The 17,541-nt window shown below is 34.6% G+C and overlaps 1 protein-coding gene across 3 annotated transcripts in view; it reads right to left on the bottom strand.

Annotated features, from left to right (window-relative positions):
- The window catches only part of LOC126972549 (G-protein coupled receptor Mth2-like), a 48,819-nt gene extending 32,170 nt beyond the window's left edge, over positions 1-16,649 (bottom strand). The window contains exons 1-7 of one of the 3 annotated variants that reach the window (XM_050819393.1): positions 16,224-16,634; positions 9,674-9,841; positions 8,378-8,493; positions 7,330-7,408; positions 5,705-5,865; positions 4,794-4,932; positions 897-986 (exon numbers count right to left, since the gene is read on the bottom strand). In XM_050819393.1, the coding sequence (XP_050675350.1) occupies positions 897-986; positions 4,794-4,932; positions 5,705-5,865; positions 7,330-7,408; positions 8,378-8,493; positions 9,674-9,841; positions 16,224-16,501 (1,031 nt within the window). In that variant the 5' untranslated portion in view covers positions 16,502-16,634. Of the gene's footprint in view, positions 1-896; positions 987-4,793; positions 4,933-5,704; positions 5,866-7,329; positions 7,409-8,377; positions 8,494-9,673; positions 9,842-16,223 lie in introns of all 3 variants that reach the window. The other 2 variants (XR_007731153.1, XM_050819394.1) reach the window with 2 other exon arrangements.
- Positions 16,650-17,541: the final 892 nt, after the last annotated feature.

Raw genomic sequence — 17,541 nt, 5'->3', positions numbered from 1 at the left:
GTCACTTACCGTGTTATCAGTTATTAGTACTTAAGTTATGATCCCGTGATATTTTTTGATTTTAATAATGTCTGATCCGATTCCATCAGGTTTCGTTCCAAAAATAAATGAAATGTAATGATTTATTTGTATAAATCGTGGTAACATAGTTGTTAACAATTAATTGGTGTACAGCACAATTCGCCAATATATCGGCATACAAATATTGGAATTTTTATATTTATATGTCACTAATAAACATTACATAGTTTTAATTATAATATAATATTAAATAAACATTAGTTTCTAGGTACCTCTCAAAAAAGTACATTTAAATACCATTATTTTTGGCAAAAGAATTCTTTTGAACTATAAAAGCATTTATCTATTAGCCATAATTTTAATTTTTTATGCATTAATGTTTTAGGCATCTCTTTAATATTCTTTGGAAGGTGGTTAAAGACCCACACACATAATATTTGCGTTATTTTGATGAAGCGCTGTTCTACAGTATGGCATCAGAAGGCGAGTTGGATCTCTTAATACTAATATGGAATAGTCCTTTGCTGGTTTAAAAAGTTCACGATGTTTTTTAATGAACATACAAATCGAAGTTTAATCATCGTTACGAGAAATGGCGAAAAATGTTTTAGACATGTGTGTTGAAGAGAAACAGTACGAAAATTCGAGATTTAATTATAAGGTTAAAATGGTAAACGTGAAGCATTGATTAAATTTATCGACACACACAATATGATTATGGTCTTCAATTATAATTAGGTAACAACACTATATATATAACACGTATTCCTGGACTCTGCATTCAACTCATGCGTAATCTGTAGTTTGTGACACACAGCCAGATGATAAATTCTATTAACGATTCTTTCAAATTTGTGTGGATATCATGTATTTACCAAACCCAATGCTCTCCTGCCAGAGAGCTTATCATCTCAAACACCCAAGGCAAGCCCATGATGAGAAATAATCGCAGTGTCATGAAGAATCTGAAAATATAAATGGCATAGTATAAAAATTAATTCCACAAGAACTCACAAAAAAGCAGCAAACATTATCAAAAAAGCAATATACATCGGTACCGATTTGAAAATTAATTTATTAAGAATTTTTTGGTTAAAACTTAGTATCCCTTAGCACGAATTTTGATTTAAAAAATATTTTAGTTGATAGAGCTTTAGTCCACGATTACAATGATACCACTCTTATTACAAGGTAATGCATCGTTTTCAAGAAAATAACGAAAAACAGATAATTCACGTAAATAAACACTACTGGCATCGCGGCGGGAGGCTAGAAACTGTCATGAAATGATTTTTTTTTCTTCGTAAAATATTTGGACAGGCAAAGGGTTTAAGCCCATACAGCCATAAATTGTATAAAAAAACAGTGAAATTAAATGTAAAAAATAGTCTATGACAGATTAGACGGCTTCATCAATAATTATTTTTAGATAAAAGGAAAACATTTATAAAAGGTTTAAAATTTATTGTTCATGTTCATCAATCCCCAAACATCTATCGCCGCTGCTGCGGCACGCTACGCTCGGCTCGTGCGTTGTTTTAACTGTTCTTACATAACTTAACCTAACCAATTTTAATGAATTGTAGTTGATAGAGCTTTGCTCCACGATTATAGTGCTACCACTCTTATTTCAACGTAATACACGGTTTTCAAGAAAAACCAAAATAAAAGTCTAACCTTCCCCCCCCCTAATTTGTAACTGGGGGGAAACGCCTACAATTTGGTTCTGGCACCGCTACCGCGGCACGCTACGCTCGGCTCGGGCGTTATTTTACCTGTTCTAACATAACCAAACCTAACCAATTTTAATGAATTGTAGTTCTTTTGATATAAAAATAATTATTGATGAAGCCTATCTGTCACAGACTATTTGTTACATTTCATTTCACTGTTTTTCATAAAATTTAAGCCGTTTTATCTGTCACAGACTTTTTTTTACATTTCATTTCACTGTTTTTCATACAATTTATGGCTGTATGAGCTTGAACCCTTTGCCTGTACTTATATTTTACTAAGAAATCAAAATCATTTTATGACAGTTTTTAGCCTCCCGCCGCGATGTGTTTTTTGTGATTTTCTTGAAAACGGTGCTTTACCTTGTAATAAGAGTGGTATCATTGTAATCGTGGACTAAAGCTCTATCAAATGCAATATTTTTTACATCCAAATTCGTGCTAAGGGATACTAAGTCCAACCCTTTTTTTTGCTATCAATTAAATGACCAACAAACCTATTCGGAAACAAAAGGCGTTCCCAGAGAGAGGACATGGCACAAGTAATTTTTGATTACTATCTATTCCTACCATTAGTATCGTATTATTTTTGGCTACGATTGACAGTTCGATCCTTTTGACTGCGTGGCATAACGTATAGCTTCCATCATAGACAATAGACAATGTACAAACGTACAGACGAACAAAGCGTGCAACGGAAGAGAAAATTTCTATCGAGGATACGGCAAGGTTGAAAAGGTAATATTCTACTAATATTATAAATGTGAGAGTTTGTATGTCTGGATGTATGTTTGTATTTCGTTAACGCAAATCTACTGAATGGGTTTTTGATGATACTTTACAATAATATAGCTTACACACTAGAATAACACAAAGGCATAATTTTTAAAAATATTGTGTGAATTATCCAAAATATAAAAGACGTGTGAAGTAAGTAGAAAAGAAATCTGCAATCTGCGAGCTAGAGGGCGTCGTACTCAATACGGTCTGGACGGTAGTAAAAATAATTTTGTGCAATGGACAATGCCACATACCATCTAAAATGGTCCAGTACCAGACCGCGTCCGATGGTCCGACCTTGTGTTTGGGCTATAAAATACACGTGTCAAGACACTCGGCTTTTGTTTGGAAGCGCTGCTATTCAACTTTTGCGCGGCAAACCGGCAACGCCGCGTTATGATATTGATATATTCAAGTTCAATGAATCACTGACCTAGTGACCCAATTCTACAGTACGTTCAAGTATACTCAAAATGAAAAGTCTCCTTTTAAACAAACGGATTTTGTTAATTTTTGGTATATCGTCAGCAAATATGCTAACAAGTATGTACCTACATTTATTTCATGCTAGTTCCATACTATATATTATATATAGTGATTTTCATTATTATAACACTAGAAATAAGGTATTGCTTGTAACTAATTCTAGTAGGCTTCATAAGATACATAATAGCTTTAAGGGTAAATGTATACACTTCTATAATAAAAACCCAGCCACTGTTCAGGCATTATCTATAAAAAAAATGGCTCTGTCGTACTCCACTGCTGACTATCTAAATGATCGGACAGCCTGGGACTAGATTGTGATTATTTTATAGCGATAGAAATGACTGTACAATATTGTATATTTTTATTGAAAAGAGCGCAAAAAATAATGCTGGGAGAGTTTCTTGCGCCGCTTCTTCTCTCTCAGAGCGCCATTTGTATCCGAAGCGGTAGTAGTATCTAGTAGTTATTAGAAATGACATCAAAAAGAATTTTAAAGGAATCAATTTTGAGAAAATAAATGCCTTTTATGCCTTTTTATGCCTTTTACTGTATATCGTAAGCTTGGTAAGACTGCAGGATTATTGAAAGGTTAAAGTTTCAATGCTCAGTAATTATATTTATTGAATTCTACAATGGTTTTATAATATGGTGATATCTTTAGTTGTACTGACATTGTGGACCCTGTATTATTATTACCATAACATCAAAAATTACTTCGTAAAATATGCACCCTGCTGTCGTAATGAAATAGTTTCACAGCAGAACTGTCAAACCGTGCGTCAATAAATTCTCTCATAGAAATTATGTATGGACACATCAACGGAAAAACAAATTTGTTGACTTCCACAAATAATTCAAGACCAAAATTAGCCAAATCGGTCCAGCCGTTCTCGAGTTTTAGCGAGACTAACGAACAGCAATTCATTTTTATTATTTACAACTTTATTACTTATCGCATAAATATGATTTGATCATACATATGGTGGTCATTAAGTACTGACATAGTAGTCTCTGTAGGTCACAACAACTTTGTAAGACTTAAATATGCTTAAACGTGTTGCTTTTTAATATATAAATTTCATTTATATTATACAATATATTTTGTTTTTACCCCTTTCATAATTAATAATTATCCACTTGTTTACTATTTTATCATATAAATATATTTATCTCTTATTAGTAATACTTTTAACATTCGCTGGTAAGTTGATGATAATCTTTATGGACATAACTAGTGGAGCATCTGCATGCATTTTGAGCCGGAAGTTTTATTTTAAGAATCTCTCGCGTACACACTTATTGTAGACATATAAGACAGTTGGCAGATTTTCCCGACAACCGTTTTGAGGCTTGTCAAAAATTCCAATAAAATAAAGCTCGCAAAACTTATTTACGCGATTGCACATAGTTCGTAGTATTTACATACTCGTTGGCAAATTGCTTTTTCGAAAACTTCGGAAGGTGTAAAAGGGCTATGGGGCGGTAATTATTAGAATAAGTTTTTATTTTTTTCTTATGAAGTGGTTTTATTATTGTTTGTTTGAATAGCTCAGGAAATATTCCATCTACAAAAGATTGATTAACTAATAAACAAAATTAGAAAGCTAGTTAGTCGGCATATTCTCTTGGTAAAGAAAGTGTAATTTCGTGTATTCCATGCCTTTTTTTGGTTCTCAACGTCTCTTTAATATTATGCATTTATGGAATATCCATCGGCTTAACCATAATGTGAAGTTTATTTATTTGTTTATTTATTTATTCACCACTTACTTGTATCTTAAGGCCTTCACGTGAGAGGACGAAAACGTGTTCCTCCATAAATATACTGACATATACAAGAACATAACTATATTGGCTGCGATCAGTATCGACATAACACTGTACATATAGTACCACTGTTGGTGTATATCTGTAAGTAAATTTATAGGTTATTTACCTAATAGAAAACTATTGAGTATATACAGGATGTATCAATAAATGTGACCAGGCGACTATACAATATCAAGAAACTTTAAACTGATATCGAAAGAACGTGATCCAATCGGTAAGACACAACTTCTTAAAAATCAAGCGAGTAGTATCCAATATTTTGATATTGAACACACCAATACAATTAGTATAAGATGAGTAGAATTGTCATTGTACCCCACAACAAGGACGTAACTACGAACATCATCTTTGAATACAAAAGCAACAATATATATAAATCAAGTAAATATTATCCAATTAAAATATATTTTTATTACTATATTAGGTTGGTAAACAGTTTCCTTTTATATCAGTACTAAGCTAAAATAACCTTTTAAAATAAGGTAACTAAAATCTGTCTACTAATCATATACCTACTTGAATGTTATTGAAAATTTTAAAAGTTATTGATGTGATTTCTTGTCTATCTTGCTGTATCTTCGTTAGAGATATTCTTCTCTCTTGCATGCTTTTCAGTTCGTCTTTATGCTAGTATGTTGTAAGTCTATAACTCATCCGTATTCTTTTTTATTCTTTCTAACTCCTACCACTCCTACCAGAAAGTGTTAGTGACACTAAGTGTGGGTAACTGTCATATCAAGTAAATTAAAAATAGTACCTAAAGTCGAAAGACGCGACAGATATAAATATTTTTTTCCTACTATTACAATGTAACGCGTGTAATGTTAAAGATTTTATGCGAAAATACTTACTCAAAAACCAGCATGAATTAAAACCGATACCGGGTTTGCTGTGATGTCCAGGATGGTAGTTGACTATGGCCATGCACATTGTCAGCAGAGCCGGACATGTCCAGGCGTATAATGCGAACCAACCGAATGTCTTCCAGCCGTGATTCAGAAAATTTGGGCGGCTGAAAATTTTAAAGTTTTATTATTATATAATAATTGTGTCAAATCTTCTACCGCATTTATCACGGGCAGTGTTCCGAAGAGCTGTTTCACCTGATTCCTGCTCCCGAATTCCCTTTTCGCACGACATGCTACAAATTAGGATATCGACCCCACCATCTGGATGTGTGGCGGTGTTCCACAGTGCGGTTTTGCAAGGAACTTTCTACCACCTACTAAAAGCCGTGGAATGAGCTTCCTTGTATGGTGTTTTTTGGAACGATACGAAATGGGTACCATGAAAAAAAGCGCGTACGCCTTCCTTAAAGGCTGGCAACGCTCCTCTGGTGTTGCAAGAGAATGTGGGTGGCGGTGATCACTTAACAGCAGATGACCCGTTTATTTACACACCTTTGACATGTTTATCCTCCTTTTCCATTAAAAAAATATAAACAGTTCTCAGTTATGATTAATTCGTAATATTTAAACGACTGTAGCTGTAACGCAAACACATCTACGACAGGACGAATAATATTTCCGTAAATGAACAGGACAGGCACTGAGCTACAGTACACTACAAGTAGCGTCCTGATGGATGATTAAAATTTTGGATTCATTTATTCAGCTTAAATTGCAATTGATCGATATATTCTTATCATCAATACTGGATTCACGTAAAGCACTTTTCATCATTGAGATATCACAAAAGTTACTTTAAAACTCTTCAACATTCCAGTGTTTTCCAGTCCAGAATCTGACGAAATGATAGCATTATCCATTTTTGCCAAATTATCATATGCACTTGCTTGAGGAAATGAATCTGAAAGGCCCGAGCTAGGCCAACAATTATAAGGTGCAGGTAAATACTGTGAAGATGAACCAGATTCGTCTGTAGTTATCAGGAGAATATACACAGTCTAAGGCTTTATCATCTAATTTAGGTTTTATAGTATTGACTTTGACTGAAACTTTTTCTTCATTAATTTCCGATTCAAACTGTTCATCTAGTTCGCTATTGGTGATACCGACCCCAATATTTTTATCAAACAACCAAGTTTTTATAGCAGTTAAAATTGTTCGATCATTATTATTATTTATATTAATACAAAAAACAAAACTGGCTCGAAATATGGTCCCTGAGGAATCCCTGTCAGTGAAATTATATTCAACATATAACTTTAACGACTCAATATCATTGTGTCAATATTATCACAGGCTTTATCAAAAGCTGAAAACTGTCTGTGTATCTGAAATGACTGTCGAAAAAAAATTAAGAAATATCTAAAGAAAGATTGCTTTAATTTTTAAGTTGGAATTTCATTTACAATTAATATTATCTGTCCTTGGATAAGAGTTTGATAAGAGTGTCAGCAAATAATAAAAAATGCTGAAACAACATGAATACATAAAATCAATTATAATCAAATATAATATAATTTATTTATTTCATGCGATATATTTTAGGAACCACTAAAAACATCACTTACTGTACGAACAACACCATTTGCAGTGCTATTGAATTCGACCAGAAAAAGCTCGCAACAATAAAGAAGTATGCGATGAAAGCTGAAAAAAAAAACATATTATATGCCGACAATTTTGTTCTTGATGATTATCAATTTAAGAATTAAATTTAAACATCATGTGGTTCCCCGGGGCATAAAAAGAATAGGAAAGACCAAGGATGTCGTAAGAGGCGACTAAGAGCATTTACCAGTGGGGAGGCTTCTTAGCAAACGATTCCGACTAGATTATGGGTACCACAACGGCGACTTTTTCTGCCGTGAAGCAGTAATGTGTAAGCATTATTGTGTTTCAGTCTGAAGGGTATCTTTACTAGTTAAATAACTGGGAAAATGAGACTTAACATAGATAAGTCTATGTGACGAGCGGAATTGTAGTGCCGTTCACAATTTTTGGGATTTTCAAGAATCCTGTGCGGCACTGCACTGTAATGGGCAGGGCGTATGAATTAACGTATCCGTAATCAGCTGAACGGTCCACTCGTCCCGCCCACATTATCTTTCAACACTAGAGCAATCACAGGAGCATTGCCTTTGAATGTGCTCATGTAGTATCGTCCTGGGAACACTGTGAATGGAATTTCATAGCTTCCATTAGTTTGATTGTACGTGGTAGTGCTATATTCTAAGTTCCTTGAAAACCACACTGTCTCCATAGCCATCTGGATGTGTGGAATTCGGAACAGCTCTTCGGAAATGCGATAGATTATATCTATATCATTTAAAATGAAATAATAACAATCTTTGTGCCGTTTGGTGTCATGACAATGTACAAATTACTATCTACGCGCCTCAATAGAGTTACAGCTGGCAACCCAATCGCTGGCAGCTATCTCGGTCAACGGATCAGTCTAGCTATCCAACGTGGAAATACTGTATTCTTGGTACACTTCCTCGTAATGATAGTTTTAATTTAATGTAATTATAGTATTGTTAATAAAGTTATAAGATTTGTTTTAATAAATAAAAATTTTTAAGTTATATTTATAATAATGAAATTTATCGAAATTACCTCTTACTGCGCAAAAATCTAGATTTACATAAGAAGTAACGATGTGGAAGCCGAGGATACACATGCCAACTCCAATACTGATGCAGAAACAAACGATACTCTTGCCCTGGAGGTCTCTGGAAACAAAATACAGAAACGGGTTTATCCACAAATAGTATCATTAATATTCTTATTAAATATAATGATTAATCTTTTAAATTTTATAAAGGCATAGTAGGCATTTATTTTCTCAAAATTGATTCCTTTAGAATTATTTTTGATGTCATTTCTAATATACTAGATACTACTACCGCTTCGGAAACAAATGGCGCTCTGAGAGAGAAGAAGCGGCGCAAGAAACTATCCCAGCATTGTTTTTTTGCGCTCTTTTCAATAAAAATATACAATATTGTACAGTATAAATCGCTATAAAATAATCACAATCTAGTCCCAGGCTGTCCGATCATTTAGATATTCAGCTGTTGAGTAATGGGATTTACGACAGAGCCATTTTTTTTATAAAACATATAAATTTATTTATAGATAATGCCTGAACAGTGGCTGGGACTTTATTATAGAAGTGTATACATTTACCCTTAAAGCTATTATGTATCTTATGAAGCCTACTAGAATTAATTAGAAGCAATACCATATTTCTAGTGTTATAATAATGAAAATCACTATTAAGAGCAAAAAGGTACCTATAATATATTAAAATTTTGTCCATTTAGAAAAGTGTAGGTACGCGCTTGATGTCGTATCGTTCCGGGAACAACGCGAAAGATAGTTGACTCCAAATTTTGGTAATACGAAGAATAAAAGTTTCTTGAATGCACTCTAGAGGAACACATAGTTAGTGAGATCACACCAGATAGTGAGGCTAACATCGTGATGATCATGAACCTCGGAAACAGCTCCAACGATTCTCATGTACAAGACTATAATAATAATCATTATTTATTTCGGACACTATACATCCATAAGTATTAGTTATTATGTTAGTAACAACAGCTCAGATGAGACTACTGTGATCCGGAAAGCAGAAAACCCCGGTTCGAATCCAGATGTCCTATTATATTTTTTTTTGTTCAAGTTTTGTACGTTCTTAAAAATCCAAGCAAGGCTCGGTCGTCCGGATATTTCTTAATAAAATATTATATAATAATCACATTACACGTAGGTTTGTTAACGGGCGATCTATTTGCTGCTACAAAACGATACCAAAACGTTAAATTAAAATGAAACAAATTACAACTTTAGACTTGGAAACTCGATCCTAAAAACAAGATAATCAAGTTTACAGTTAAATGCACCTACCTGAGTTCAGGCAATGCACAGTACACGACAGTAGTTACCGCAAACAGGATAGACGACACAATCATGAGGAACCCGGCAACATTGGCGTCCAGTATAGGATCTTCGTTCTCGATGCACACGACTAAGGCTCGTCCAGTTGTGTTAGTTGTTCCATTTGCCATACAAAATCTATTGAAAAATAGTATCATTAATATTTAATCTATATCTATCTATATAGAAAATGGTCTTTGTTTGAGGCTCTTTCAAGCCTAAACCACTGATCGTATCGACATGAAACTACCACCATTCGATGCGAAATGTATCCTAGATGGTTTATATATTTTATTATTTTACTACTATTTTTGAATTCCAAATTTCCTTCATTAATTTATTTCCTTTTAAAATTCGCCCAGCGAAGCGGGCGGGAACGGCTAGTAAAATATAAAATGTTTTACAGCTGTTAAACTCATTCCTGACTATTTTATACTATGCGCTTCCTGCGACGTCATCCTAGTGGACGCTTTAAAGCGGCAAAAATTCAATGTCCTCATTTATCGTGGCAATATGTAGTCCCGACCTCTTGGAAATATATTCATGCAATTTTTTAATTCTATTTATTAGCAAAGCATATTTAATAAATTGTACGTGGGTAACACTGAAAATATTTAGAACTGCCCAGTTAGAAACATTGCTAATGAATACATTTTTTGAATTTCAATTTTAGAACTCTTTGGTAACCTAATGTAGTGTATTGCATTCATTTGTCATTTGTTTTTGTGCATTGGCAGCAAATCAAAAACTCTTGTTATACGTGAACATGAACCTAACGCGAGAAAATTTTCGGTGAATGATTTATTATAACTTTCATTGTGGTCTTACTCAACAACAAAACGATGATAGGCTGTGATTACGATTTCTTAATGAAGCCCCATCTCGTGCCACTATTTACAATTGGTTTAACGAGTTTAAGCGTGGACGTAGCAATCTCAATGATGATCCGCGTGAGGGACTTCCTTTAACAGCGACAACTGAAAATAACATCAGTGCTGAGCGACACATGAGGAAGATAAGAGAGTGATCAGCAGATACGGGCAAGCCTAGGCATTGGTATGAGTCAAGTTCAAAAAATATTATACGAACATTTAGGCGTCAGGAAGCTTTGTACCAGATGCATTCCCCATACTTTAACCAACGACCAGAATCACCTACGCATGGACTGGTGTCGCCAAATGTTAGATAAGTTCAACGGCGGTGACTCAAATGCTGAATTTTACATCGTCACAGGTGATGAAACCTGAATATATTGCTAGGAACCCGAAACCAAATGACAATCAGCTAAGTGGGTGTTTCCTTTCGAGGATCGGCCAACTAAGGTAAAGAAAGGAAGAAGTCAAGGAAAAAAGATGATTGCCTCATTCTTTGGTCGAAAAGGTCATTTCGCGACAGTTGTACTAGAAGATGGTAGGACAGTTACTGTAGACTGGTGTTTCAATCGCTGTTTGCCTGTTCTCTTGGAAAAAAATCGACAGCAGCGCCCTCGAAGCAGGATCCTCCTTCACCACGACAATGCTTCAGCGCACTCCGCAAGACGGACTGTTCAATATTTGACTATGGCAGATGTTGAGAAAATGAGTCATCCGCCATACAGTCCTGAATAAAAGGCGCCAGGCCCTGCGACTTTTATTTATTCCCAAGAACTAAAGATAAAATTCGATATATTCGCTTAACGAGCCCTGAAGATGCGGTGAAAGCGTAAGAAAATACCATAGAAGACCCCTAAGGAAGAATGGGCCCACTGCTTTTCTCTGTGGTTCCATCGAATGCGACGATGTGTAGAACGGAGACTACCTCGAAAAACAATAAAAGTATTGGCAACTTTCTACATTAAGCCGTTTTTCATTTTCTAAACATTTTCAGTGTTACTTAGGTACAAGTACTATTAGTAACTTTTGCATTTTGTCTGGACGTACATACAGACAAACAGACTTGTATAAAGAAGTTTTTCGGATTCGGATTATTGGTAGAATACACAATGTGCAGTTTCTTCTCTGTTACGATATTATTACTATCTAGCTGTCGGGACAGAGTTCGCTCTGTCAACAGTCAATAGTAAAAATTTTATAAATATAACGTATTTCCGAGGAATCCCGTTATTTATGTCTCAACAATAAACGACGATAACATACCAAAATATTTTTTTTTATTTCGTAGACTGCAGTACTTTAAAAACTTGATGATACTCACTGTAACAATTTATGGTATTTTTTTTGTTACTTTGCGCGTAAGCTAGTAGCTGACGGATTCCCAATGCGGGAGCAGACAACATACAACTGTCCATGAGAGAAGCATGGGTTTTCAAGAATAACAATCGATATAAAATAATAATCGAATTATTAATGGTCATTGCGAAAGCAAGCCTCACTGAAAATTGCAGCTTTAATTCAATTTTTTATTAAAACCTTCCATGTAACTTAAGGAACTTCAAAAACAAAAATTAGCCGAATTGGTATAGCCGTTCTCGAGTTTTGCGCTTAGCAACATTCATGTTTATTTATTTATATAGATTTTGTTACTTTATCGGTGGGTACCCGAAGAACAACCAATGGAAACATCACTGCTATCCGTCCATCTAATCGTCTTTCTGACAGTAAGCTGTATCTCATCAATCGCAATATCCTGTTGATTTGAAACAAGATAGTGACTTCTAAAATGGGAAATTTCATAATGGCGGCCCTACAAACCGTAACCCCAAAGGGTTATATTTCACCAGGACACCATGGCCGCTACCAACAAATATATACAGCTCTGAGAGAGAGTCACATAACTGGTGTACGTTGTTCGGTTGCGCAACCAATTTGGCGGCGTGACCGGCTCGGACGCAAGCACAGAATGTTACTGGTAACCGCCGCGCCGGTCGCGCCACCAATTACTATAGAGCTGTGTGGTGTCTCACTCACTCGGCCGCCACTCCGGCCGCCAGTGCACTCTCACCTCTTTCAACACGCGTCAACACATGTGTTTTGTTTTTCAATTGCGTTTCTTAATTGTATACTGTTACTTTTAATGGATAATTTCGATACAAATTGGTTTATCGAAATTCAAAGTAGACTACCAATTTAAGGTAATTATCAGATTTCGATAGAGACTTAAATATGAAACTCTAATGCTAAATAAGGATAAACTCAACACTGTTTCTTTTGTCTCTTGATGTTTCTTTTAATAATTACATACAGTAGTAGTGCTATCTGTTCGAGTGTACATTTTGATACCGTCTCAGTGTGGTGTAATCACTCTGGTGGTACTTTCTGTTTGGTAGCTTACGGACACGACGGTAGTAGGACTGGTTGCGCCGCCATGGTGATTTATAGCCCTAATACCAGTAATTATTTTCAAAAGTACATAGTTGTAAATATATCTATAACGCATTCCTTCGTGGCCGCTCTTATTGATTTTATCCGTCGTTATTTAAGTAATAAAAACGTAGCCGGTTCGATGGGTGTACTATCTGTCGCTATTCCGTTGGAACGATTCACTAATATCTGGCGGTCAACCACTGTTCATAACAATGTTAAGTGGAGTCGGACAGAATTTGACAACTTCAACAATACTAATAAAAGCATCAGATGAAGCGACGCGCCGGTGAAGGTCAGTCACGTGTGGTTCGACTTGTTTCAAGGTCAAATGGGCACGTTTAAAATAAAATGTGTGTAAAGTCGGTTTACGGACGATAATAATCTGATGAGAAAACATTGATAAGAATTGCATACTTCTGTGAATTGAATTGAATTATTATCACTGAATTATCATTATTCTGTTTACAAAGATGGAGTCAATTGAAAATTAAAAATTATTCTATAATTTTTTTGGTTGCACTCGTTAATTAATTTTTTTTTACCCAAATTACACAACACCTCAGAACGATCGTGTCTCTCTATCGCTTGTAGCACGACTGAGGCTGAATGTGAAAATAAGTCATGTTTTTTCGTTGCGTCACAGTAGACATATATGTAGCCGGCGTTCATTGATTTACAATAAGTTAGTTATCATGTCAAAGATCACGTTAATTATCTTTCAAGATCAGAATATTTTGTGATTCGACTTGTGTTGCAAGAGAGTATGAGCTGAGATGATCACCTAGCTTCAGGCACCAACCTTATAACCTATAGATTCCGAACCACACTGATCTTGCACATTATGTTGTGGAGTCGTGCCGTTTGCAATGAGTATTCCGTACTCCGCGCCCGCTCACAACAGCTTCTTGGCTGAATTGTTTGTATTTCGAAAATGTTTTATTTTAATTGATTTTGAAGTGCAAAGTTCTTCGTTACAAGTATACTACAAATATCAACCACACAATCCAAGGTTGTCATTATTATTTCTTTATTTAATTAGTTACACTATTATAACTACCTACTGCATATTGTGAATATTGTTTTCATGTTATATGGTTGCTACATTTTACTTTTATATCAATTTTAAATAAGTACGTATTTTATAAAGTACATAAGTATATTGATACAAACAAATATATTAAACATTCCTATAACACGAAAGTAATATCTTGGTAGGTACAAATTACGTTGCTTAGTACTTACAGCTCAAAAGATTTAAGTATAATATTTAACTTGATTAGCGAGTATTTTGGAATTCGTCCTCTAGTTTATTTATATATATATATAGCGATAATATAAATAATTATTATAATTAAAACAAATATGATGTAACTATTGCAGTTTATAAGGTACCGCAACAGGTAGAGATTGCTAACCTTAGATTTACTATGATTTATTATGTAATTATCAAGATAATATTTTTTTAATTTCACTTTTATATTTTTAACTGTTATCTCCTGTTTTAAAGATGTAGTGAGTATATTTATTAGAAATGGTACCTTGTAATTTAGTTTATTACTACCATCTTAAGAAAAACTAGGTAAAAGTAGTTTTGACTCCCGAATTTCGTTAAAATATTCTTCAATTAATATCACAAGTTTTATCTTTTCATGGCATGGTAGTATTTTGCAGAATTCTAATTATTTAGGGTCTAAATTCTTAAGTTTTTTTTAATATTTTTTGGAACAATAGTTTTAACTATTCTAAGTTGTAAAGTGTATATTCTGTCTATGTGGCTTAGCGATTATAAACGAATTGGAAAACAACTTGCCACATTTTCTTGATTCTAGTATACCTACATCTTGTTCTTTATTATATACTAGCTGACCCGACAGACGTTGTTCAGTATATAATAAATAAAATTATGTTTTTATGTGAAAATAATGAATTTGTCAATAATATATCATAACATCAAAAATTACTTCGTAAAATATGCACCCTGCTGTCGTAATGAAATTGTTTCACAGCAGAACTGTCAAACCGTGCGTCAATAAATTCTCTCACAGAAATTATGTATGGACACATCAAAGGAAAAACAAATTTGTTGTTTTTATTTAATTTAGCAGCATTTTCCTATTTATTCACCTTTTAAACCTTCTCTGGACTTCCACGAATAATTCAAGACCTAAATTTGCCAAATCGGTCCAGCCGTTCTCGAGTTTTAGCGAGACTAACGAACAGCAATTCATTTTTATATATTTAGATTTATTAGTCTATGCAACTGCCATCACCTTCGATCAGTTTCACTAATATTTGCAGAGCTGTCATCTAGCTGTCATGTTACTACATGTAATGCCCGTCTAGTAAGGAGAAATACATCGCGTATAATTATTTTACATCGCAAAAAAAGGACAGCATAAAGAGAGACTCTACATGATAGAGAAAAACGTAACAGGAAGGTGTAAATTAACAGGTTTTTAAAAAAGATCATTAATTATTTGTCTAGTTCAGTGTTTCCCAAACATTGTTCTGCCATGGCGCAGTAATTTTCACACTGGCCATTCTTGACCCTTTTTATACCCAAACTTATTCGTAAAAATAATAATCATCAGTTATGTATAATAAATAATACATTAGTATCGCTTTAGTCACAATTTTTTTATGCGAAACATTTTGTTTTTAATCTATGGTCTTTTAAAAAACAAGACGGGAATGTTGTGACCCGGTATTCATTTTGATGGCCCGGTATCGGGTCGCGACCCGGCAAATGGAAAAGCTGGTCTAGGTAGACTGGTAGCTGTGAAAACGTCGAAAAAATTAATAAAGTAATAAACCTGGCTGGTTTTCATCGGTTGTCTACAAGCAAAAGGCTCCATCTGCACGTATACTTCAAGTTTGTTCAAGTTTTGTACATTCTTAAAAATCCGAGCAAGGTTCGGTCGTCCGGATATTTATATATTATTCTACAATCCCACGTGTGATAGAAGGATTTACGGCCGTTTTCCTATCTATCATTAGTTTAACTTACTAGAGGTAGACAAATCTATCCTTTTACGCTTACTAACATTTCAATAACCTATTGACAGCATTGGACTAAAACTATATTGGACATAACTATGGATAGATAAGATCTTGTCATTAAACGGTGACAGCAATATATCCGTAAGTTAAACTAAGGATAGATAGGTTATTAAAAACGGCCGTTAAACGTTACAGTACTTATAATAATTCAGACATACTCGTTTGCAGGATATTCCTCTGTGACTCCGTATACGGTAAGATGTAGAACCCCGTCATCGTCGACTGTATGACTGTACTGGTCCTCCGCTTCGTATATGAGATCGTTATAGCTACAATTGGATATTATATTCACAGGTGTCTCAACATTCGTTACAGAGTTAACACAAGCCACCATATCGTCATCTAAGACGTCTCCTTCAGACTCACAACATCGCGATACTAGCGCCTCACTCAACGCACCGCCCATAAGGGTAACTAATATAATATTAAACAACATTATTGACACACATTTGCGCGCGCGCTGCGACCATCCGTGTTAGTTTCTCGTGATAACTGAACTGAACTGAACTCAAAAGTCAAAACTGATATAAGTTTTACTGTGGAAACGTCACTATGTGCTCCCCCACTCTCCGTGGCTCGTGCGCACTGAACTAAACGCGGAAACGCCTTTCGCGCTGTGGCCTGTGAGCTATAAATACCTTTGTATTTTCTTTCTGCTATAGTAATAGCCTCTATGTCACCCGAAAGCCTTCTCTGGAAATTGTGAAAATGGAGTTAATGAGTAGGTACAGTAAGCGATTTGCGCTTAAGTTCGAGTTTCGCCATCGAATTAAAATCTGATTGCCATAGAACTAATAGATATAATACAGATTAAAAATCAGTCGGTCGGCCGCATGTTATCTGTTAATAGTCAAGGTCAGACGGATGTTTGTGATAAACTTTACAGTTTGGCGAATCGTAATTTTTTAAATATTTGATGGTCAAGTAATTGTCGTAGCCGAATAATCATATTAATCCGAAGAATCATCAGACCAATGGGACTCCTTAACGACTTACAGTAAGGGTGCGACCTGTGGCAGAATTTCTAACTGTCTGTGATCAAATTGCAAAGCGCTTACGTAAATTGCTGTATTGAAAAATTTAGTGTATCTACACATATTTAGACTAATTGTTAGTTAGTGTACTTTAAATTCACTAAAAATCAAAATATAAAAAAAAGTAACAAAAATACAACCGACTTCAAATACACTATTCCAAAACAATAGATATATGTAAAAGCACTTAAGTACACATAATTGTCTTTTTTAATGTTTGACTTTAATTATCATCTGAATTCAATGAGTACTTTTTTTGTAAACTCTGTGCAAGTCTTTCAACTAATGAACCAGTATTTTTTCATGTACAATGGTCGAATAAAAATTATAAATTAAAAAAAGTCCTAGTATTAGAAATGTAGTATTTGACCATCCAAAAACTAGTAGATGACCATATTTTGCATCAGTAGATGACCATTCAGACGCTTCAGTTTTAATTGGG

This window comes from Leptidea sinapis, chromosome 26, assembly GCF_905404315.1.
Source record: "Leptidea sinapis chromosome 26, ilLepSina1.1, whole genome shotgun sequence".
Classification (NCBI taxonomy): Eukaryota; Metazoa; Arthropoda; class Insecta; order Lepidoptera; family Pieridae; genus Leptidea; species Leptidea sinapis.
Note: the sequence above shows the minus strand (reverse complement) of the source record. Positions and strands in the feature narration are given on the sequence as shown.